This window comes from Schistocerca serialis, chromosome 2 (assembly GCF_023864345.2).
Source record: "Schistocerca serialis cubense isolate TAMUIC-IGC-003099 chromosome 2, iqSchSeri2.2, whole genome shotgun sequence".
In the NCBI taxonomy this organism is placed as follows: Eukaryota; Metazoa; Arthropoda; class Insecta; order Orthoptera; family Acrididae; genus Schistocerca; species Schistocerca serialis.
In genome coordinates this window covers 869,425,315-869,450,570 of record NC_064639.1, presented here as the reverse complement: position 1 = coordinate 869,450,570, position 25,256 = coordinate 869,425,315, and the positions used below count along the sequence as shown (strand labels likewise).

At 39.1% G+C, this 25,256-nt stretch overlaps 1 protein-coding gene across 1 annotated transcript in view; it reads right to left on the bottom strand.

Moving 5' to 3' along the window:
- Positions 1–25,256, bottom strand: part of LOC126458188 (ryanodine receptor) — a 740,760-nt gene that overhangs the window by 367,931 nt on the left and 347,573 nt on the right. Inside the window, exons 28-31 of the mRNA XM_050095064.1 lie at positions 15,786–15,984; positions 14,463–14,687; positions 3,461–3,594; positions 3,172–3,366 (exon numbers count right to left, since the gene is read on the bottom strand). Coding sequence (XP_049951021.1) covers positions 3,172–3,366; positions 3,461–3,594; positions 14,463–14,687; positions 15,786–15,984 — 753 coding nt within the window. The remainder of the gene's footprint in view (positions 1–3,171; positions 3,367–3,460; positions 3,595–14,462; positions 14,688–15,785; positions 15,985–25,256) is intronic.

Genomic DNA, 25,256 nt, shown 5'->3' with positions numbered 1-25,256 from the left:
GACCCAGATGGGTTCCATAGGATTTGCATCAGGTGAATTTGATTGCAGATATATAAATGTGAGTTCACTATAATGTTCTGCAAACCACTGTGGACTTGGACAATTATACGGCTGAAAGATGGCATTGCCATTGGGGAAGACATCAAGCAACACGGGATGCAGGTGGTTCATGGCTGTCAGTGTGTCTTTGATTACTACCACAGGTCCCACGCAAACACAGAAAAATGTCTCCCACAGCATAATACTGCTCCCGCCAGCCTGTGTCTGTGACATGCTGTATGTTTCAAGACACCGTTCACCTCAATGATAGCATTTTTGGATATGACCCTACTGCAGCAAAAATATGATTCACCCAAAGACCTGACACATTTCCATTGAAACTTCCTGGCAGATTTAAACCGTGTGCCAGACCGAGACTCGAACTTGGGACCTTTGCCTTTCGCGGGCAAGTGCTCTACCAACTGAGCTACCCAAACACAACTCACGTCCCGTCCTCACAGCTTTAATTCCGCCAGTACCTCATCTCCTACCTGGGCGTGAGTCATGCTTGGGTAGCTCAGTTGGTAGAGCACTTGCCCGCGAAAGGCAAAGGTCCTGAGTTCGAGTCTCGGTCCGGTGCACAGTTTTAATCTGCCAGGAAGTTTCATATCGGCGCACACTCCGCTGTAGAGTGAAAATTTCATTCTATTCACATTTCCATTGATCGACACTCAAATCCCGATGTCCTTGTGCCATCACTGGGTCAACATGTGAACACACAGGGGTGATCTGCTAAAGAGCTCCATGTTCAACAATGTACAATGAACAAAGCACTTGTGCATGCACCAGCATTGTGCTCTTTCGGCAGAGATGCCACATATCACCATCTATCTTACTTTACAGAGCACACAAGCCTCCAAACCCCACATTCTGTGAAAAGTCATGGACATCCAATGATATAGCGCGTAACGGTAGTTGCAATGTCCTTCTACCTCTTTCCATAGATGCTCATGACAGTACGTGAACATCAACCAGCTTTGCCATTTTTGAGATACTCATTCACAGGATTTGCATAATAATAATTTGCCCTTTGACAAAGTTGCTTATCTCAATTGATTTTCCCATTTGCAACCCATATCTTCAATAGGGTGATCCCCATTTGTGTCTGCTCCACTTACACTCTTTTGTTACTGCATCATGTGCATGCAACACCACCAGCTAATAACCTACATCGCGGTGGGCAGTGGTCATAATGCTCATTTGTTCATATCTAATGAGCAGAATACCACAACAGTTTTATGACCTCAGTTAATAACACACTAACAAGGGGATCACGTCTACTTATCATCACCAATTTCGTCCAAGTTTATGAATACGCACAGGTTGAAAGTGAGAAAAGTGGGAGCTCCAGATGGACAACTGTTTAGAAAATTTAGCATTTATGATGTGGGGTGAGTGAGGCATGAGACATTTATGTTAGCAACTCTCCAGGCAGCAATTGGTGCTGTGAAAGGAGTACAGAATGGTAATTCAAAGATCGTGGGACTTATTCCCTTTCAGCGAACTTCCTTTTTAATTTTCAATTTTTACATTACTTACAATGCAAATACACTGAAATAATGCTAAAAATATTGTATGTGATTTGATGAATCCCCATGTGCAGGAGAACAAATTTCTTCTATTAACCCATTCATGGGGAGGACAAAGAAATGTAAAACTGTATGACAAGATTTTTCAAGAGGAAGAACGATTGCCGTCATTTAGTGTTAAAGTGGTTCCCCAAATGCACACTGCTAGTGCAACCCTGCAATGTCTATTTGTATCATCACCTAAAGAATATGATTAAAAATCTTCAAAACAGCTCTTATTTCATTGAGAGACAGAAAGAAATTACATCCCAAAAAGACTGTGTCAAAATACATTCCATTGTACATCACAAATTGTCCTTTCATATATCTGGACAAATGATATTTACGCTTGGTGTACTGCCAAACTGTGCAATGAGAGAGAATCTGTTATGAATGTAAACAAAGTTTGTTTCATATAAAAACTGTAACACAACCATGTAATTGTAAATCTGCAGCATTTATAACGTGAGCAAGATAGCAAAAAAATTACTGCTTCCCTTGTTTTTATGATTATTAGTCCAGAATTTGTAAATGATCAACTGTAAAATATTAAAAGTATCTAATTTTATATACAATGTTTCTATGTATATCTTACAGTCCCTTCCTTGAATTTTATTTAAAATCCCAAATTTACCTTTTCAAGCCTTTTATGAAAATATTAATAAATACAATACAATGAGCATTATTTCAGTTTATTTGTAGTGTCAGGAATGTAAAAAGTGAAAATAAAATAAAGTTTCTGCATAGGGACTAAATCCCATGATCTTCAAATTATGCTTCTGTACTCTTTATGTTGCACCACCTGCTGCTTGGAAACCACACTAAGTAAATGACCCATGCCTCAACCAACATGCGACATAAGTGCTATTTCTTTCTAAACACTTGGACATCTGGAGCTCCCACTTCCGTTACTTTAATTTCTGACCAAGCCCTGCAGATACTATAAATTTGGGCAAAATTGGTGATGGCAGGTAGGTGCAGTCCCCTTGTAAGAAGAAATTTGGAATTTAATTCAAGTCATTAAGACATTGTCAAGCCATCATGAGATGCTAGTTTTCCACTTGTCAACCCAATTCTGATGAAGAAAACTTCTTTTAGTAGCAAGAATAAAATTAATTTGTTTCAGTGGACATGGCAGAAAAGATTTGGTGCCTGAATGATACCCATCAGAGCCTGACCAGTAGCAGTGAAGAAAAACTAAACAGCCATCTTAGAGTATTTCTAATTCAAATATTTGCCAGTGGTTACCTGCATTTGGTAATGTAAAATCTGTAACCTTTGATAACTGAGGAGCAAGTGTATGGGAAAATGAGTGTTATCAATAAACCATCAACCGCACAGAGAACTACATTGTTTTATTACATTTTTTTTTTTCCTTCTCAAGGCAGCTCTGAAAACACTACAGGACACAAGAAACAAAATAAGTATAACGAATATCCACTGAAAACTAGCTGTATTACAAATACTTTCTGTCTGTTTCCTTGGAACTCTTCCGAATATCATACTCACAGGCCAGATTTACTTTTGTTACCTTTGCAGTTCCATGATAATGTCTGAAACATACCTGGCTCCAACATTCCATTTGTCAATGCATTTTCCATGTTATCATAAGTAGCATTTCTTGACAACGAGCCTTTGCGTGGTGGTCTAGATGGTCTATTTTTAAGCTTGCTAGGTGATTGTGGTGAATCAGGTGTTGGTCCATTCATAATAATTTCATCTGCTTCTACAACATCTTCTGAATAACCTCGCTGGAGACCTGTTGGGATAAACATGTTAAAAGTTATTACACATAGATTAGGCAAGATATGCAGAGCAACATAAACATAAAAGATTGTGTACTTCATGCTTACCTTTAATATCACTCATTGTAAATCCAGATTTCATTATCTGTTCAATATGAGCTGGTGTTGTCTGATCAGCTTCAGCGAGTAATCTGTGTTGTCGGATTTTTATTTCTTGCCATCGCCTAATTTTCTCACCTTCTCTGTCAAGAGAGAAATAGGGGAAAAATTGCATGTGAGAGATATTACACTTGAAGATTTTATATAATTTGCTTTGTTCTCTTATTTCTAGAACATTATCATAACTGAGAAGCACAAAGAACTCAGTGAGACATGGCACCAATACTGACACTGTTTTCAGGACAGTAACAGTTATTTTGTTGAAATTATGTCCATACGTTTACAGTAATAATTTTTTCAATGAGAGACAAGAAATGGAGAAAAGTTTCACTGCAGGTGTGGGTTTAGGGGGAGAGGGGGACGGGTTGACAAAGATTCATCATGTCTGAAAATGTGTTGGATTTGTTGCTAGCAATAAGTACAGTCAGCCTGTGAATGGATGCCTTTACATGGCTGCAATGTTTCCTGCACCTGGTAAGGACAGGGCTCACCAATACAGGCTAACATTCAGGAAAGCAACTGAAAACATTACTCAGAGTTTATGTCATTTTCGGAACCCTTAGTGACAACACTATTTCATTTTCTGAAAGTTGACTGAAAAATTGGAATTTAATTTATATGAAAATATAAATGCTTTTAGTAAATTGATTTTTGGGAAGGGCATACGACTCCTGTGACCTCTGTCCTGGATCCATGCCTGAGTTTGGGTATCCATTTATGAGGGGAGAAAAAGCTCACAATAAAAGTATGAAAGAAGGACTGCAATACTCAAAAACTTATGCTGAGTCTGATGGAAAACATAGAGAAGATGTCCAAAAGAACAGGCACCATTTGTATGATTCAGCAGTCATATATATGGAATGAAAGATAAATTTTCAGAGCTTAGCTGCGTAGAGGCACTGCATTAAATGCAATGGTGCTATATGAAAAGTTTTGCTGGACTGGAACTCAAACCCAGATGCCCTGCCTCTCTAGAACGGTTGCCTTAACTGCCTTGGCCATACGAGCACACTTCCCATCCAGCCCTGACAATATAGCACCCTCCATCCATTATTCCCTATTTGCTCACAGATATTCAGCTGAGCCTCACAAGGGTTCGGATGAGTGAGTGCTTCTGCACTGTACAGAAAATATCATTTCGACATCAAGGTGCATATATGTATGTATTTGTATATGTGGTGTCTATTCTTGCAGATGTCCAGAAGGACACATATACCTGGTTCATGCCCAGGTCAAGCATAAATTTTCACATGTTGCTGTTGCATTTAATGAAATGCCCATGTGCTGCTGAGACCTGAAAATTTCTCTTTCAGAAAAGAGACTGACTATTTACAACACAAGCATCAGGAACTGAAAAAAGATTATGTAGGTTTCCCTTTAGAATGTGCTCCTATGGTCACTTTATCTTCTTTTTGATATGTTACACACTGTACCACATTTAAATCCACATCTAGCCTGTTTTAAATCTAGATATTTATTACTGCCTGGGTCAAATAACTGAAGGGTGACACTTGTTCCGTAATAGTGTTGTCCACAGTGATTCGTCTGAACCAGATCTGTGCTTCAGAAAATCATCACTTTCATCTTAGTCTTGAAACAGAGCATGCTGGAATCCTTCTATCTGCTCTTACTGACTCCCATTAATTCTTTTTTCTTTTCCTTGGTTTTCACCTGAATCTAGTTACCCATATTGTGTGTCAGCAGTGTATGCTCAAATCTATCAAAACATTATTCAGACCACATTCCAGTCAAATTCTTTATTTTGATGATCATTTTTAGTATGGCAATTACAATGATGTATTTAGTTTTTCTGGAAGCCATATTAACAAAGTAATGAATAACTGAAATTATCACAAAAGCAATGGTAGATTTAGACTGAGCTAATTAGGAATTTTGGACATACTGACACATACCATTAGACAGCGAGACTTTAAGCGAAATTTTTTAATTTTCCGGAAACTAATTAACCTAATACATAACTAGTACTGAATTCCGGATATACCCAAAATTACTGTTGCCTTTTGTGCCATTATACCTGTTTGATTCCTGACTTTACCACTATACTTTGTTGCTCTAAATTTTCTGGCCCGAATGACAGCCATCATTAAACAGTTAAGCCACTAATTATGAATTTGCATAATTTACCATAATTTCAAAGCTGGCAGCCTATAAACTAAGTTAGAACCACTGTGCTGTTTTCTATGTGGGCATGTCTGCATGAATGGCCACTGAGAAACTGTGGCTAAGAGACAGCTGGACTGCCAGCTGCTGAACATGCTGCCTAACACAATGTGCTTCACTTCAATGACTGCTTCACAGCTTGCACCAACTAACGCCTTCCTACCAATGCCACCTTCTCTAAAATGTGCAGGTGGGGACTCTCCTTGCAATATATCCTACATTCCCACAACCCCCTGGCCTCAACCTTCACTAGTCCCTGTCCTTCACTTGCCTAACCCCCTCCCTGCTCCCATTCCAACACTACACAACCTTCTTTTCCAGCAATGCGGCACCCACAAATATTTTACCCCTCCTCTACTTCTCTCCTTTTCAACTCACCTACCCCCTCCCTCCCCTCAAACCTAACGAGTGCACTTAGCAGCCCTACCCTGTCCACACCATGTCCCTGCATACTCCCCCACCACTACCCTACCATCCTTCCCCCTCCTCATCCCAGCCTCCTCCTCACCCCCACCACTTGTGGGCTGCTTCTCTCATCAAGCACAGTTGATCACAGTAAGGCCGCCCTCACTGCCAGAGATAGTGGTCAGGTGCGTGAGAGTCGTGCCTGTGAGACTGTGTGTGTGTGTTTTCTACTTTAGACGAAAAGCTTAAATATGTAGTGGACTTATTGCTGTGCCTATCTGAGAGTCAAAGTCTCCTCTAAATGGTGTGTAGTAATTTATCCTTTTCATAAAGTTGGCACAACTTGTTAGCAGGTAATTCACAACATATGGAAACTCCAGGCAGGAATATCAACAATGCAGGAAAAGACAAATCGTTACTTACCATAAAGAAGACACACAAAGTTGCAGACAGGCACAATTAAAAGACTTAATTGTGCATAACTGCAATGTGATGTGCCTTCTTTACGGTAAGTTGCATTCTCTTTTCCTACGTTGTTGATTCACAACAAAGGCATAGCAAATAGTTCTGTAAACTTTTTTATTTTTTTGATCAACAATTTATTATGTAAATCAAATTATTGCCTGAACAATTATCTGCCACTCTAATGTATTTCAATCATACATTTCTACAAAGAAACGTGCAGTTTTCAAATTCTCAAATCATCTTCATGCCAATTTATAAATACCCCTTCTCTTCAAAAGCCTGCTGTCTGCCACCACCGTTATTACAAGCAACATCAATGTACATAAAAACTACACCGCTAGCAACTACCACGTTAATGTTTAGGTAATGAGAGTCACCTAATACATGACTAACATCTCCATGTGAATCTGCTGCCCATATTCATCTGATCAACATCTCAATAGTAACTTTTACTATTTTTTAATAACTCCTGGAGTCAGTCAGTGGACATTTGTCTGGTCGCATCTTTCTATCAACATCATGAATGTCTGCATATTTATCTTCTGTATCAGTAAATCTGGTGTGTTAACTGACCATGTAAAATGAAACCAATGGTGTGATATTAATCTGTCAGAACTCAAATTGTGGAAGTGCACTGTAAACAATCTGCTGACATTATATTGATTAATAGAATGTTGAAAGTGCTTGCCTGTGAACAACATTTCGAGTGAAATCTGAAACTGATCTTTGTATTGCTATAAGTGACAATAAATGTGGAAACTTGGAAAGGAAGAAAAATCATCCAACCAGTTGTGTAAGAAAGGTTTACTTGAACCCCTGATGTAGGTTTTGGTAATCATAAAATCATCTTATTCAGAAGGAAACTGTAATTTTGTTACATATTGTGTTGAAAAGGAACATTAATAAAGCCATCTGGCTCTTGTCAAGAACCCTAGCAGTAAATGTGTTAATTGAACATCGTGTTGTGTATATCATGGCAGAATTTGCCACACAACCAATTTACACCAATTCATTGGATTTCCACTGATGTGAGACTGAGTGAAAATGAGAAATTAGAGGTAGGTATGTTTCAGAGTCACAGTTAAAGTGATGAAATACATGTCATGATTAAAGTGGTGAAGTGCACATTGTAAATTATCAACTTTTTCTTGTAATAAAGGGCATCATCTGCAAAAAATATTTAAAACGCTGTCTTCTGGTATTTTGACATGGTTGTGTATTTTTTCCAGTACTGAATGATTTTAGTAATGTAAATATTCAGAGGAATACTTGGTACTGAACATCCTTGACACAATGATTTGTTTGTTGCAATTTCATCAGCTTTTGTTTTATCTCCATTTTTGGGATGTATCCCAGTCTCTTTCTTCACTTACGGTTTCCCTGATGTCGTAGCATGTATCCTGTGACCCCGCACCCTTCTTCTTTTCAAAGTTTTCATATATTTCTATCCTCCCTGATTCTCTGGAGAACCCCCTCATTCCCTATCTTAACAGTCCAATGAATTTTCAGTATCCTTCTGTAATACCACATCTCAAAAGTTTCTATTCTCTTCTTTTGTAGTTAAAAACCATAGTCCACGATTCACTTTCATACAAATGCTGTGCACCAGACACACATTCTCACCTATTTCTTCCTTAAATTAAGTTCTGTGTTTGATCCTTCCAAGTTTCTGCTAGTGAGGAATGAGTGCATTTTTCTAATTGTGTGGTTGGCATTGTCCAGTCCAGAATTACAAGTTTTATATTTATTGAAGTTCAGTGAATGTCCACTTGCAGAGAACCAATAATACATGTTCAGCAAAATTTTAGTTACGTTTTCTAGTACTGAAGTTTCTCCATTAGGCTTGATAATGGTTGTTGTATTATCAGCACAGATAACTACTTTCACTTCTTGGATGTAATTATGACAGTAGTGGAAATCTTATGTTGTGGTGAAATAGGCACAGTACGATTTGAGAGATACAGAGGTGACCGATTATCGTGGGACTTAACTCAGTTCACTGTTACTAGCGGCACATTATCATAATGCACCTGTGTGTAGCATACAAAATATTGCACCATAATCTATGAGTGAAATCAAAAATTGAAATAACTTTTGAAAACTTTGTCATTATATGCTTCAGTATATTAATGTTAAAACAGTTAAATCACAGAATGATCAAATGAATGTGATTCAGTAAATACATTGTTTTAAGAACAAAATAAGTGGCAATAAATAATGAAACTAGAAAGCTAAAATTTGTTCAGAATGGGCAAACATATATCACAATCAACTGTTACAAGTCTCAACTTGATCAGAACAACAATTTGTTCAAAATCAGCTTTTTATGAAAAATTGAAGGTGCTAAATATTAGACTCAGAAAGATGAAAATTTGTATGCAGCCTCAGTTTGATATAAAAGCATTAACTATGTGACTCCATTAAGCTATCTCTAGGAGTTTTCAAGTAATTTACTAAAAACTAAATTTGGAACAGAAATGTCCTTCTCCATAACAGATTAACTGTCATTTGTATTAATGATAGTTCTATTACATTCATTAAATAATACCACTGTACCAAGTTTCAAGACTTTAATGTAAATAACAATCAATACAAGGATTCTAAATGAAATAATTCAAAGGTCATGTTCTACTGCTGATTCTATTCTAAAACCTCTAGCCAGCAAAGTTTCAATGAAGTCAAGCTGAAACCTTTTCAGTAACTAAAGCCAATTTAACTTCATTCATCTAAACATTATGAAGGTTGTAACTTGGTGCACAACAGAGTTGTTAAATACCGTATTTACTCGAATCTAAGCCGCACTCGAATCTAAGCCGCACCTGAAAAATGAGACTCGAAATCAAGGAAAAAATTTCCCGATTCTACGCCGCACCTGAAATTTGAGACTCGAAATTCCAAGGGAGAGAAAAGTTTTAGGTCGCACATCCAAATCGAAACAAAGTTGGTCCACTGTAATACGAGACATAATTTAGGTTTGGTTCGAATCTTAAGCTTAGCAGTTAAGCTTTACCATGTAGCCATTGCTATGCGTCAGGTGCTCCGTACCTATTTATACGGGTACCATTCCTTTTTCACGTGCTTCGTCTGGTTTGAATTGATTGCTTATTTTACTTTGATCTGGTAAGTGTCATTCTCTTTGTTATAGATGTCGCTCTAAGCTGAAAATGCATTACTGTACTGTTATTTATTTATTTATTTATTTATTTATTCATCCGTGGAACAATAAATATTGTATGGATGTCGTCAGATTACAACACATGAGCACACATTTACATTTACAATTAAACAGGTTTCTCATATTTTGTGTAGTTTTTATAACTAGTCATACACATATTTATAATTACATAATATTTTGGTGATAATGTCATATGTTGCTAATAATCTACATCTATGTTAAATATTCTTTTACAGTATAAAAACTTTTACTTACTAAAAAGGTTTTAAGCTTTTGTCTGAAAGTGAGGGGCTCATTTATTTCTTTAATTTCTTGTGGTAATTTGTTGTACAGTTTTATCCCATTGTAAAATATACTTTTTTGCGTCTTTGCCTTGTTCTTTATATCTAGATGGATGTGGTGACAAGCTCTTGTTTCATGGTCATGTATTAGGCTGTTTGTGTTGTACATGTTAAGATTTTTCTTAATGAACATTATGTTCTGAAAGATATACTCACAAGAAACAGTTAGAATTCCTAGCTTTCTAAATAATTCTAGACAGTGGGCCCTGTTGTTGCTATTTGTTATTATCCTTATGGCTCTTTTTTGTACTTTGAACACAGTTTGTATGTTACTGGCACTTGTTCCCCAAAACATGATCCCATAGCTGAGGACTGAGTGTAGATATCCGTAATATGTTATTTTAAGACAGGTATTATTGCATACCGGTGCAAGGATTCTAAGAGCATAGCATGCTGTGGATAATTTCTTTGCCAAAATGTTGACATGGTTTGTCCATTTCAGTTGACTGTCTACATTCATCCCTAAGAATTTGGTACTTGTTACACATTCTAATTCATTATTATTAACTTTTATTCTAGTGGCATTGTGTTTTTTGTTCAATTGGAAGTTAATATAGTTAGTTTTCTTTACATTTAGGGTTACTTTATTTTTTAATGACCAGTTGTGGACATCATTGAGAGCCTCGTTTGCTCTTTCTGACAGTTGTGTTGGATTTTCACCTGTTATTACTATGTTGCTATCATCAGCAAAAAGTATTTTTTCGCCATGTCTGATACTTTGTGGGAAGTCGTTAATGTATATAAGAAACAATATTGGGCCTAATACACTTCCCTGTGGGACGCCTATATTCACATTTTCTGGGTCAGACAGGTGTTTTATAAGGGAATTGTTTGTCGCATTCTGATAGTGAGTGTTTACGACCTGTCGCCGCTCGCGGCATGGCTTGCTTTTGTGCGCGCTACCACCGCTTACAATTAAAAAAAAAAAAAAAAAAAAAATTAATCGTCTCATTAGTGAAACAATGGCAAGAGACTGCTTGCTATTTGCTGTTACTTTCACTGCTGCTTTCTTTGATAATGATCAACAAGAACCAAATAATAGACTGTGTATGATAGAAGATGTTCTGAACGAGAGTTTAGCGACAATTTTTCTCCGGTTGAAAATCTTTGCAGACGCCTCTGTAGTACATTACATTCTGCACAGAAATTAGTCATCTTAGATTTAAAAATCTTGTCAATTGTCGTGCTTCATTTCTGACTGTATCACTATTAGGCATAAGAACAATACGAATATAAACATGGCATAATATGTATATTATTCCGTGTTTGCTGTAGTCTTACCCTAGTTTCGTAGTTTATTAGGTAGACAGGATTTAAATGAGATAGCAGCAAACACGAAAGAATACATGGCAACATGTTTATATTCGTACGGTATTATTCTTATGATGAAAAGAATACTGCATGCGATTCACAATTCATGAAAGTTCTTATTAGCAACGATCTCTTGTCACAGGTAGGAAAAAATTCAGAACGTAGATTTGACCATATTGACAAACATCCCAAACAATCTTGCCAGTCGAATTTTCGTAGTACGTTGAAATGCTGCTACATTCAAAGATGAACAATATGGAATTTGTATTTACTTCGTTGGATAATGTATGAAAATGCAGTGGTCTAAACTCGGGGCGGTGAAAAAAAGGTCGTCTTACACCTTTTCTTTTTTTTTTTTTTAATTTACTGATGCAGAGGTTTTGTCGCCAGTATCTTTGTGCCTGCAAAGCATGCCTGTGTGGCGCTACATAATTCGACGGCAGAAGTTAAATGTGGCGGCACCTACCAACATTTTTCAGAACTTCCGCTTACTTTGCACTCGATTCTAAGCCGCAGGCGGGTTTTTGGATTACAAAAACCGGAAAAAAAGTGCGGCTTAGATTTGAGTAAATACGGTAATACGTGTCTGAGATAGAGGCTATTTAGATGCTGCTGACTGTGCCTAGACATTTCATTTGGCCATCCGCTGCGCCCATATATAAGTATTGCCAGAGAGGGAGTAACACGTTAGTCAAATGCCAGCTTACACTCTGCCTTGGATGATATTACAGCCAGGCTGCTACCAAACCCATGTTTGGTTAAATTAGGAAGTGAACTGCACATCATCCTGGATCACTTAGATCTCATGGAAATAACTGTTTGTTTGCCGCCCATAATGTTGACAAAACCAGGTGGCAAGTGATGAGATTATTTTCCACTTTTGTGGCAAGCAATTAAGTTTGAAGATTAGAAGTCAGGGTGAAAGACTATTTTATTTGTGACTTGCTGCAGAGGTTGCCTCTGAACTGTGTAAGGTAATGGGGGACAATATGACCATACAACAAGTCAATACATTTGTAGACTCATCTTTCCCTGATAAAGAGAAGGTAGAATTCAGCAGTTTCTGATGGTTTAAATTACTTGGTTACATAACTGCATATAATTACTGTGCATGACTTTGCACTTAAGTAAATAATGTAGAGTGTGCTTGTAATGTGAGTCCTTGGATTTTCTGGGAACCTAATCATTGAAATAGAAGTCATGCAAAAACGAGCTCTTCCAAGTAGTTCATAATTTAAATTTAAAGCGCAGCAGCAGAAATACTATGTTGGGCTGGTGTACTTCAATCAAAATGTTTCATAGTAGAATTAAGTTATAAAGATGTTTAGAACAATTGCAAAGTAAGTCAATATTTTATTATGATGACACCATTCAGTTTCGATCTTTGTAGTGCCAGACAACTATTTGTATGTCTCATATTTTGTGCAAAGACATCATTAAATTAAGGGAGAGGAGTGAAACTGTGCCAAAACATGTAGTTATTCCTAATTATGTAAATCTGATAGCATGTGGTAAATTAGTACTGATTTCAATTTTCTGTGCTTAAGAATAAAATTATGTATTAAATGCAGAGTGAAAATAGTGTAATGCAAAATGGACATGAAAGTACTTGTTTTGTGTTTTGATGAGCATTTGTCATTCTGTTGAATAGTGTTTTGTATTTTTTAATTGCAACAAATTATAAAATTATGTGGCGATAAATGTGTGTAAAATTATATAATTTACTTAGGTTTAAGTACTTAAATCTTATAAAATTGTAAACGAATTGTGGCCATGTTTAGGAATTATTATAATTAATGTAGTGTCACATGACCTGACTCATGACTGGGGATATGAGCATGAAAGTGGGGCTTTTGGTCGTTGTCCATTGTGGTGGTAAGTTTGGAGTGGCAAAGTCCTGTGAGTGTAAGCATGGATGCCAGTGTATGCGAATAAACTGTGAAGGAACAACATGAAAGTGTCTAGACGCGAGACAATAAACAATGTGTACGAATTGCGCCAACTATCATTTATCCAGATCAGATTTCTTTATGAACTTTAATATGCATTGCCACAAAGTTAGAAGTGTTTTTTTTTTTCTTTCTTTTTTTTTAAGTTTCAATCTGAACTTGTATAGTGTACCTCATTTTGCGCAAGGTTGTGGTATAGACAATTGTGTATTCAATTCACTGCTGTTCAAAAGCTAGCCAATATATGACTCAGTATTGGGGGCGCAAATGCAACCATTCACTACCAACCCTCTTTACAGATGAGCCATGTGTAAAATAGGTAGTAAATGAGCCTGAGTACAGTTACAACTGCTACTAGTGTTGTTTATGATAGAGACATTATTATTATTACTATTATTATCAGGAATATTAGTATGTTTGTACACGTGAACTTTTATTGAATATATTAATCAGCTATGACTCAAAACTTTTGTTTATAGTCATAGTTCCTGACCCCCATGAGTAAATAGCTAGTAGGAACAGTTCCTTTCAGTGAGTTCAAGAAGACTGTGGACCTGCAGACTGAAAATTATGGTCAGTACGTTCTCCATTGCTTTCTGGATGACCACAAAAATAGTTTCCAGGCTCTTGCAAAATAAGATGGTGATGAATAATTCTATATTATTATCCAGCTGCTGGCCCACAATCTGACCATTCAAATTTATGTTTTCCCTGGATTCCCTATATTTCTAAAGGCAATCGTGGAATGGTTCTTTTGAAAAGGAGACTGCTGATATATTTCCTTATCTTTCTTCAATATGAACTTATGCTTTCTCTTTGAAGAGGAACCTTTAAAACCAGTTTTCCTTCTTCCAACTTACCTTAAGTAATTTCCATTTTCTGATCTGAAGAAGAGTTATGTCATTTTGGAAGTCAGAAATATTGTTGTAATTTATTTTTACACATGTTTCTCAGCTGTAATGGGAGTTGTAACATGACAGATGTGAAGATCAGTAGAAATACATACATACAAAAATCTAATATTTTTGCAACTGCTGAACAGATTTCAGCAATGTAGTAATATAATCCTTATTGTGGACATCGAATGAAAAAAAACTTAATGACACCAATTTTTAAGTCCTTACTCTATAAAAGTTGACTGGCAGATGACAGGCAGTGAAAGTTTCAAGAATTCCCAATTGGCCTTTTCCATAGTCTCAAATGTATTGTGACTTATCTTCAGACATGGGGGTGTGTCTGAACCAGCAGGAATACGAGTAACATCTATTTTAGTATCCAGCATGTCATCTGTGTTTTCAAATATTGGTTGATCCTTCGTGTACCAGTAAGTTACAGCTCTCTTCATGTTTCTGTAAAGGTTAAATGTATAAAATTACATTTACACACTATGTATCAAATATACTAAGATAAACTACATTGATTTGAGTACAAAGGTCAATTGCACTAGACACATTCTGCAAATATTTGATCAATAGATACGATCATTCAAACTGTTTGGTATACTAAATGATTCATGGGACAATTTCAGATTTGATTGTGTGTTGAAGGCAATATAAATTATGATAAAATGTAAATAAAACTTATATTACATAACTGAAAATGAAATTGCAATACACATACTGCAAGAAAAAGAAAGAAATACAGGGGAAGTGAATAAAATAAAAATACCAGCTTAAAACTGTGAGAGAAGCATGAAAAAAGAAGAAAAAGAAACTTCACTACCAGGCCCAGAGGACCACCCAGTGCTGACCAACTGTCATGTAATGCTTTGCCATATGCCATAATTTGGAGAATCACTTAAAGTAATAGTTCATATTGTGTAGCTATACAAGAAAAAACTCTGTGTGTGTGTGTGTATGTGTGTGTGTGTGTGTCACCCAATTTTCATTCACTATTAAACAAGCCCCCACTAACTGTACTACACCACAAGAATTTTGATGTATTAATTTGATTATCTCATGCAAAGTAAACTGAGGCAATTCTAATAAAAAAAAATCAGATGAAATTTTGTCTTATCGTACACTGTTAATATACCTATAATACAGGGAAACATTCCACATGGGAAAAATATATCTAAAAACAAAGATTCCGTAACTTACCAAACAAAAGAGTTGGTACGTTGATAGAAACAATAACAAACACAAACACACACACAAATTTCAAGCTTTTGCAACCCACGGTTGCTTCATCAGGAAAGAGGGAAGGAGAGGGAAATATGAAAGGATGTGGGTTTTAAGGGAGAGGGTAAGGAGTCATTCCAATCCCGGGAGCAGAAAGACTTACCTTGGGGGAGGGAAAAGGGACAGGTATACACTCGCACACACACACACACATATCCATCCGCACATAACAGACACAAGCAGACATATACCATCGCATACGCGAATTACACTAAACATGAAAGTAAATTATTCTTAAGAGTCTGTAAAAACACTTTTTAAACTTACACACAGAACGGTTCATAGCCTTCCTGTAACCCACATGTAGTGAAGAACTTCAGAGTGTTGACATCCTGACCAAATGTCAATTTAGCTTTCTGTCCAACACTTAAAGTACATGCCGGAACAAATGAATCTCCTTGCACATCCGAAAAAGATGTTTCTCCTCCAAGTGCATCCATCAGAAGTTCACCATTAAGAGAGAAACCTGATTTGTTAAAAGAGTAAAAGTAAGTATCACATTATCCATGTATTTGGCAATTTGTGTAGACTACAATTGTACAGCACTATTAATAGAATTAAATAATTAATTTTATGCATATACACATCAAAACATGAGCAGATCATAACTAGTATTTGCATATAAATAATTTAAAAAATTAAGGAACTCTGCATCTACTTTGGTTTGAAAGTTATTTGCAAATCTGGCAACTTGAAAGTGGAAATTTTTATCACAAATTTTTAGTGAAAATAAAATTCACAGCATTATGTGAATTTATCATGGCTGATTCTAAAAATAATATGTTCGATTAGAACACATTTTGGCTTTTAGAATTGCAGTGACCAGCAGAACAGCAGAAATTGTTATTGCTGTATTGATTTACTGACATGAATACAGAACCCTGAATCCCAACACTAGAGATAGTGCATGTAGGTTATCACAAACACAGGACTATGGCTTGTGGTAAATTTATTAAAACTCATCAGCTTTACTCAGTTTCTGATTAAAGAGTGTATCATTTTACTTACACTCACAGAAAATAGATGGCAGTAAACTGTTCATTACATTATCTTCCAAACTGCCATTATTAGGTAATACTAAAAGCGTCAGAGAATATGTTTGTGACATCACAAAAGCATCTGACTAAGCATCTGTCAAAGTTAAACAGAACTTAACAATTGTTATTATCAAGGGTATGTGGCACCCCTCTACAGTAATAAGGATCTGATTCAGAAAATATTAAAAAAAAAAAAAATAATAATAAAAAAAAAGAGTGTTGCTGCTATACTGGACACAACAGTGCCCCACACTTACTTCAAGATGTTTGTTGTGTAAGTTATAATTTTAAAGGAAAATTCAGGTGATATTTACACATTATTAATGCTGTAGAAGAAGGCACTGAAATTTTTTGCTGGCGAAAATTTATTATTTGAAAACCTAACACTACTACCACCACCACGACATATTTTTCAAATTTTCAATTTTTCAAATTTAGATTCTTTCATAATAAATGGCACATAACATCAATGACCAAAAAGTTACAGTACTTAAAGCTTGGAAAATTTTAAGTGCTCCACCTACTATTAAAATGTTGGAAATTGAGCAGTCGACTGAAGACATAGCTGTACAATGTAACAATGGAAAAATGCTGAAAAAGTGAAGAGGAATCAATGAAAAACAATTTTTGATTTCCAGAAAGATATGTTTAAAAGTAGATAGTGTAACATTTAAACTGCGATGCATCAGTTATATTGCAAGAACAGAGCCTAATATTTAGAAAACAACTATAGTACTAGCGACAGAAGATGAGTTTCACTTAAAAGCCACTGAATCAGACAAAATATGAGCAAACATGACAGACAGAGGGAAAAAATTTATACTCTGTGTTTTGTGGAAATACACACATTTTTCCAGGTGATTATCTGAGATATAATAATCAATTCTTCCCCTATCAGATTTTGGCCATTTTCTTGAGGTTCTGAGGTGGCTTAGGGCAAGTCGCAATCAAAATGGAATGACTGATGTGCCAAATATTTGGCATTATCAATAGTCATGGCTGTTACGGAAACATCAAATTGAGCACATAATGTATCTACTCTCATGATGTTGTGCAACAAAAACAGCTCATAGTTGCCTCCATAACTCCAGTATGCACACTGTTACGAGATAAAATACATTAGGTGCTCTATCTGATGTTCCTGTATAGAGCCATGTCTATTGACAATGTCAAATTTTTAGCACATTGCCTGTTGTGTTTTAACTGTGATATGTGCTCAGGAATTTCAAAACCATTTGAAAATGTTTGTAGGACAAAATCAATAGTGGAATTGACGTACCTTCACTCATGCTGAGCGCAATTTCAGAGACTGCGCATCCACACAGTTCACAGGCCCATTTAAAAGGCCATCTGGGTCGGCCCCCTGGTGCACTCTGGTGAGGCACCAAAGAAACGGTATTATTTAAGCGATAACAAATGAGTGCTCAGCCTATTCTGTAACTTGTATTACTGTTGTACAATCAGTATGTTCAGTGCAACACACAAATGTACTTCATTGTATCTTACGTACTGCTTTATAAAGTACTATGTTCCATAAATCATGTTTGTTCTTGCTATAGCAAACAATGAGTGAGAGTTATATTGTCTTTGTGTGTTAGCGTCAGTGCTAAATCACTCACCAAACATCTCGATGGAAGAAATACTCCAAAGCATCATTGCTTAGCAGAAAGCTTTCATGAAACAACTCTGATCTCAATCAAGTGGCATCTAAGTGTTTGCAGTAGGTTATGCTCCCATCAGTGCAACCGTCACCATTCCCCGCATATGATGAATCAGATGAAGAGTGGGACTCCTATGAGATAAGGTTATATCGCCATTTCCAGGTTTCTTGCGTGTGTGATACAAACCCGTAAGCGGCTTTCTTTCCTTGCTTTTCCCACCCATTTATCACTTTTTGTGCCAACTTGCAGCTTTCCACGAACCAGCCAGCTTATACTTTGATGAAATGTGCAAGCTTCTCTCAACCTGTTACTGTGAAAGAACGCATGTCACCGCCATGCATGTGGAACTTTACCATTGTCATAAATTTCCAAACCAACCTTACAAAGCCTGGGCTGCAGAATTACACGGCTTGAACCATCACTGTAAATTTGACACTAGTACTCATCACAAACCCTACACTGATCACATGGTGCATGATGTTATTATTTGTCTGGCAACAGATATAGAAGTCTATGAAAAGCACCTCAACATGAGAATCTGATGCTTATGGATGTGTACTTTGAAGTGGCATGGGCTGCAGGCAATCAGATTGTTACATGAGGGGAGGTATAGAAAGTTGCTGAGTCAGCCCCTCTTAGGCACACTGCAAGTGTTCAGGATGACAGAGAAGCCACTGCAGCAGTACAACCTTCAACTCAACGTCACATGGGGCAGCGTTAGTTACGGCCTCAGCAGCAACAGGCCACACCACAACAGTGGCTGCGTGATCCCTGTTCCATCTTGCCCGTACTGCTTTGTCCAACACGAGCATTCTGGGTGCCCTAACCATTAGGCTGTTTGCAACAAGTGTCGAAAGAAAGGCCACATTGCATCAGCGTGTAACTGTTTTTTAAATTTGGCAGACACACTAGTACTGATGGATATAAACTGTATCTCTACAATGACTGTCTCCCCAAACTAATTGTTTGTTGACTTATGTGTGTGTTTAATAACCTGCTAAATTGCAAGTGGGCACAGGAACTGCAGTGACTTTAGTAAACACACAAATGTATGTGGACTTGGGCTCGCATACCATCACAAAGGTTTCATGTAAGGTGGTTTACTGCAATGAACTGCAGATTCGGATCCTAGGTCAGTTCTCTGCTCCTGTTTCTTTAAAATCTGTTGTTCACCCTCTCACCTTCCTTGTTGTGGGTCATTCCCATACTGCAGATCTGTTCGGGTTATATGTGTTTAACTCTTTCAGTTTCCCCATTGCCAATGATGTAGTGGCAGCTCAAGTTCTGTATCAGCAACTGGAGTCTCTCTGCTCTGCATTTTCATCTCTATTTTTCTCTGGGCTCAGTTGTGCTACAGGTTTTCCAGCCTACATTACCACGAAAGGGTCCACTCACCCTCATATTTCTTGGGTGCGGCAGGTGCCTGTCACACTGTGCAATCCTGTCAAGGCCGAATTAGACCATTTGATGTTGCTCAACGTCATTCGGCCTATTTCTTCCACTGAATGAGCTACACTACTGGTCACCGTTAAGAAGCCGATGCCTCTGTGGCAACTTCAGTGTCAAAATTAATGCTCAGTCTGTGATAAAGACATACCCTTTGCCTCACTGTGACAAGTTGCTAGAAAATTGTCATGTGACCACTGATTTCCAAGACCAATTTGTCTGAAGCATACCTCCACCTCCCCTTGGATAAGGCCACTAGGTATACCCTTGTTGTTGTTACACCTTTTGTCCAATACCAATATCAACGCTTGCCTTTTGGCATCACTAGCAAAACCACAATTTTTCAGCATTTTTTAGATTGGCTGGCAGCCTCTGGGCCTGGCTGCATCAATTACATCAGTGATATCATTATTTTGGGTCCTTCCACTGAAGACCACCTTAGAAATCTCCATCACTGTTATCCGTTTTGCAGTCTGTGCATCTCAAGTGCAATCTTGCCAAATATCTTTTTTTTTTCAGCTGTTAATTGAGTACTCAGATTTGAGGTTTCTCACAAATGGGTTACGCTGTTGCGTTACCATGTTGACACAATTATAGCTTTGCCATGACCAACCTCTGTTAAGGAACTGCAGGAGTTTCTAGCTAAAGTTGGATACTACCATAAGTTTTTACCAGACACATCCACTGTTGCCCAGCCCCTGCATGCACTTTTGCACAAAAATGAGAGTTTTTTCTGGTGCCCAGCATGTGACTGAGTGTTCAGTTTGCTTAAATCTAAGCTTCAGTTTGCTCCCTGTCTGGCTAGTTTTCAGCTGAGTCAGAATCTCGTGTTGGCTACAAATGCCTCTCAGTACAGGCACACAAACACACAGATGGGTCTGAATGACCCACTGCTTACATTTCTAAGACTAACTCCTGCTCAGCAGTGGTATTCTCAGTGTGAAAAGAAGACTTTAGTGGTTGTGTTCACCCTCAAGAAATTTCACGTCTTCTTATATGGGTCTAAGTTCCATTTAATCACAGATCACAAGCTGTCGGTTGCTCTTTTTAACCATTTGGCTTCCGTGCTGGACAAAGCAATGCATTGTTTGCAGCGGTGGTCTCTCTTCCTCTCACATTATCATTAACAGTTCCATTACCGGCTGATGCCACAACATGCCAACACCAATGCCTTATCTCACCTTCCAATAGGGTCGGCCCCAGTGTTCAACCAGAACGAGTTGCTTTGTTTCTATTTAGATACTGAGAACAAGAGCATGATCAATGGTTTTGCCACCACTTGTGCCACGATAGTACTGGCTGTCAGTGCAGATCTGGTACTTAGTCAGGTCCTCCCTTTTGTGAAGCATGGGTGGCCAGAAAAACCCCCAGACAGTGCCTTGGATCTCTTGTGTTACTACTTCTCTGTCCAGCACTGCCTTTCTGTGTTTGACAGGATTCTTCTGTCAGCTATTGAGGACACTGCTCCCCAGATTGTGATTCCCGCTTTCTTATGTCGTAATGTACTGCGTCTTCTGCATTTCGGTAATTGGGGGACCTCTTGCACCAAAGCTTTGGCCCACTGGCATGTGTATTGGCTGAGCATAGATGAGAACATTACACAGCTTATCGCCACTTGTGCTTACTGTGTTCAGCAACAAGCAACCCTGCAGGCGCCATTTTCCCCCCTGCCCGATGCCGCACTGCCTATGGGGCTGTCTACATGTCAATTTTGCTGGGCCCTTCCTAAATCAGTACCGGCTCATTGTAGAGGACACTTATTCCAAGATTCCCTACATGGCGGGTTGGCCATCCATGTATGCAGTGGCTACTATTTCGGCCCTGTCTGAGATTTCTGTGGTTGAGGGACTTCCGCACATCATGGTTACTGATAATGGCTCCCAGTTTATTTTTCAAGAGTTTGCATCTTTTTGTTAGGCCAGTGGCGTTTGCCATCTCACAGCTCCCCCATTCCATTCTCAATCTAATGGTGAGACCCAACGGGTGGTTCAGACATTTAAAACTTGGATGCAGAAGTACGTATCTGGCAGGTACCCTGAAGCTGCTTTAGAATATTTTTTGAGTTCGTACCATTTCATTCCAGTAGGGCCAAGAACCCAGAGGACCTGCTACGCGGATGTCAATCACGGAGCCTGCTTCACCTGCTGTATCTAACAATGTGTCTGCTGACATCGTTGGGTCTGCAGTGGTTCTGGATGGGTGTGCCTGTCTGGGCTCGTCATTTTGGCTGCCGGCTGTACTGGGTTCCTGCTGTCATTGAGCATCACAGGGGCCATCACCAGTGCATCATCCACACTCCTGACAGGCGGACGTCCCATCACTTCGACCAGCTGAGGCCATGCATGGTGGGGTCTGTTCCATAGGGTCCACTACCTCCCCCCGCCCCTGATGCCGCCATTGCTAGTTCCTGTGTTGCAGACGGTCCAGTACGCACCTCAGTGGGGTCGCTGACTGGCAGATCCCTGACTGGGGCTCCTCCCTCCACCCTTACTCCTCGACTGCCATTGCTGGTGCAGCCCCTGCTGCACCCGACACTGGAACTGCTGCTGTCTCCATTGTTGCATCCTGTCTCTGATACCCATACTGATGCCACCAGCGCTGACTGCTGACCTCAACAAAGACATTGCTATGGGGATGATGCCGCAATCCTGCCATACAGACTCTCACAAGAGGAGGAATGGCATGCCAACCTGCCCCCTCATCACTTCTGCTCCTACTCGCCAGTGGCTGCCCGCCACATGCTACAGCAGCCGCCATCATTCGACGAGGAAATGGATGTCAGCACCTTCACTGGCATTTTCCGTGACTCATAATCTAAGTGCTTTATGAGATCAGCGCTTTTTTTTCCTTCATGGTACCCATGTTTTTTGGTAGCAGTGAATTTTCTGTGCTGTGAATTTTTTCTGTACCACTCATGTTTTTCTGTATCATGTATTTTTCTATGCCTAGTGTTTTGATGTATGAATGTATGTGGTTTTCCCATCCCCTGGAAGGGAGGAGTGATGTACCTTCACTCATTCTACATCTGATTTCAGAGATCACACGTCAATACAGTTCACAGTTCCACTTCTAGAGGCCACCTGAGTTGGCCGCCTGGTGCACTCTGGTGAGTTGCCGAAGAAACAGTGCCATTTAAGCAATTGCAAATGAGGTCTCCAATGTATTCAGTGCTATGTAATTCACTGCATCTTATGTGTTGCTCTATAAAGTATTATGTTCCATAAACAGTGTTTGTTCTTGCTACAGCAGGAATTAATTGATTATCTTACCTCAGACTACCTGACAAAAATGTTGTCCTTCTATAAGTTCAATGTGACTGGCTTGCCAACTAAAGTGAAGATCTGTATTTTGTGGTTTTAAAATTTTTTTCACTAGGATGAAGACACGGTACAGAGAAAAAAAAAACTTATAGCAGGAGAATCATGGAACACAAAATGATTCAAAAGTTGAAATGGATGCACAATAAAGATTTAAACTCAATGACACTTCTATATATGAGTTACTGAATGGCACTAAGACCAAGATCATAGCACAGATTGAAAGGAAATAACGGTCAATGAAATACCAGCAAATACTAAAGGACTACATGGTAAAAAAATGGAAAATGGGAGTGTAAAATGATACAAAAAATGAAGGGAAAAAATAAGTAATATCTGGAAAAATGGAGCATATCAAAATAACGGAATACAAAAAAATGAACACACACACATAAACACAAATGTCCATGTCTGATGTTGGTACAGACACCGAGAAACAATTCGGGTATCAGACACAATGTTTTTGTCCTGTGAAAGTGCTGTCCCAAGCAAATATCAGTAATGCACATAATTCCTTTTTGTTAACCTTCATGGGATATTCTAGGATGTGCTTTCCACAGAAGCTGTCAAGAATCACAACCCATCGTAACACAGGCAAGTACCAGGATCACATCTGGCATTAAAAATTCTTGTAGAACTCTGAAAAGACTAATTTGTAAAATGGAAACCTCCAAGAATCCACAGTTTAATGAATATGTTAAGAATGACAAGTGAGTATATCAAAAAGTAACTGCTATGGCAAATTTTCTAGCTAATGGCGCCTTAATAAGACAGTTTTAAAACAAGTCAAAAGCTATTTTGGGAATTGTGAAGACAAACAGTGAAGATATGTGAAGAATAGGATACCATTTTCAAAACTGAAGATTAAGAAAATTTGCTAAATTATATAAACAATTAATTCACTAATGCAAGAATTTCATAAAACTTAAAATTGACAAATCAAGAAAACCCAGAAAGTACAAAAGCTGCTTGTAACATGAAGGCAGATCCTGTTATAACCTTTAATCACTAATAAAGTGCGTGGAGATACAAAAGTAGAAACACTCGCTGGTTACATGTTACTAACTCCGTATCTGTCACTCGACTGCCGGGCCGTGACATGCGGCCGGCGCCGTTCATAACCAGGTGGCGCTCCCGCGCTCGGCCGAGCTGCGGAGCGCCTCTATCGCCGTGTTCGCGTACTAACGTAGCGGCACTTTTGAATGTCGTGGCACTGTCACAACACTTTTCCCCCCTTGAAAAAAATCGCTCACTTTCGTGGAGACACGGACAGTGCGGAGACATCCATGGCCTCTTGGGAGGTCCCGAGAAGATCCCGCGGAGAAACACGAGAGTATGGTCGAAAATGTCCAGGACGGAAGCTGGCGCGTGGGACGTGCCTCCTGGACGAGATGATGGGTGAAAACTCCGGAGCAGCATCCATAGGTGTCGTGGACCTGGGGGTGTGCTCCAGCGAGATGGGTCCCGGAGAAGGCGGCGTCGCGACTGGGGCCGGTTCCGGCGTACTCGGAAGCGGTAGCGACGGCGGCGGCAACAACACCCCCGGAAGATCGGCAGCAGTGACAGGACTGGCTTCTCGGACTGGTGGAGACGAAAGAAGGGGCGGTGGTACCGGCGTGGCCACCACTCGTGGGCGCATCTGGTCGTAATGGCGAACAACCATGCCGTCGTCCGTACGTATTTCACAAAGCCGGCGGCCGCGAAGAGCCTGGACCACCCCTGGAATCCATTTAGGGCAAGATCCATACCCCCGTGCCCACACGTCGGCGCCCACCGGGTATTTTCCCGCACTAGGGGACACAGTACAAGGCCTGACAGGGTGAAGCAGATGCAGTAGGGTGCGCGGTTGGCGGCCATGCAAGAGTTCAGCAGGGCTGCGATCACCCAGAGGCGTGAAGCGATAAGAACTCAGAAATTGCAACAGAGAGTCATCTGTGGAAAAATCACTAAGGAATTTTTTCATTTGGCTTTTGAAAGTGCGGACAAGGTGCTCGACCTCCCCATTCGATTGCGGATGGAAGGGCGGTGCTGTAACATGATGAATCCCTTGTCCAGTACAAAAATCACGGAAGGCCTGCGAAGAGAACTGAGGGCCATTGTCCGTGACAATCGTGGATGGAAGACCTTCTAGCGCAAAGATTTTTGACAAAGCCAGCGTCGTCGCCGCAGTGGTGGGCGACGGACAGCGAACAACAAACGGAAACTTCGAGAAGGCGTCAATCAACAGTAGCCAATAAGTGCCGAGGAAGGGGCCGGCAAAGTCAGCGTGCACCCGTT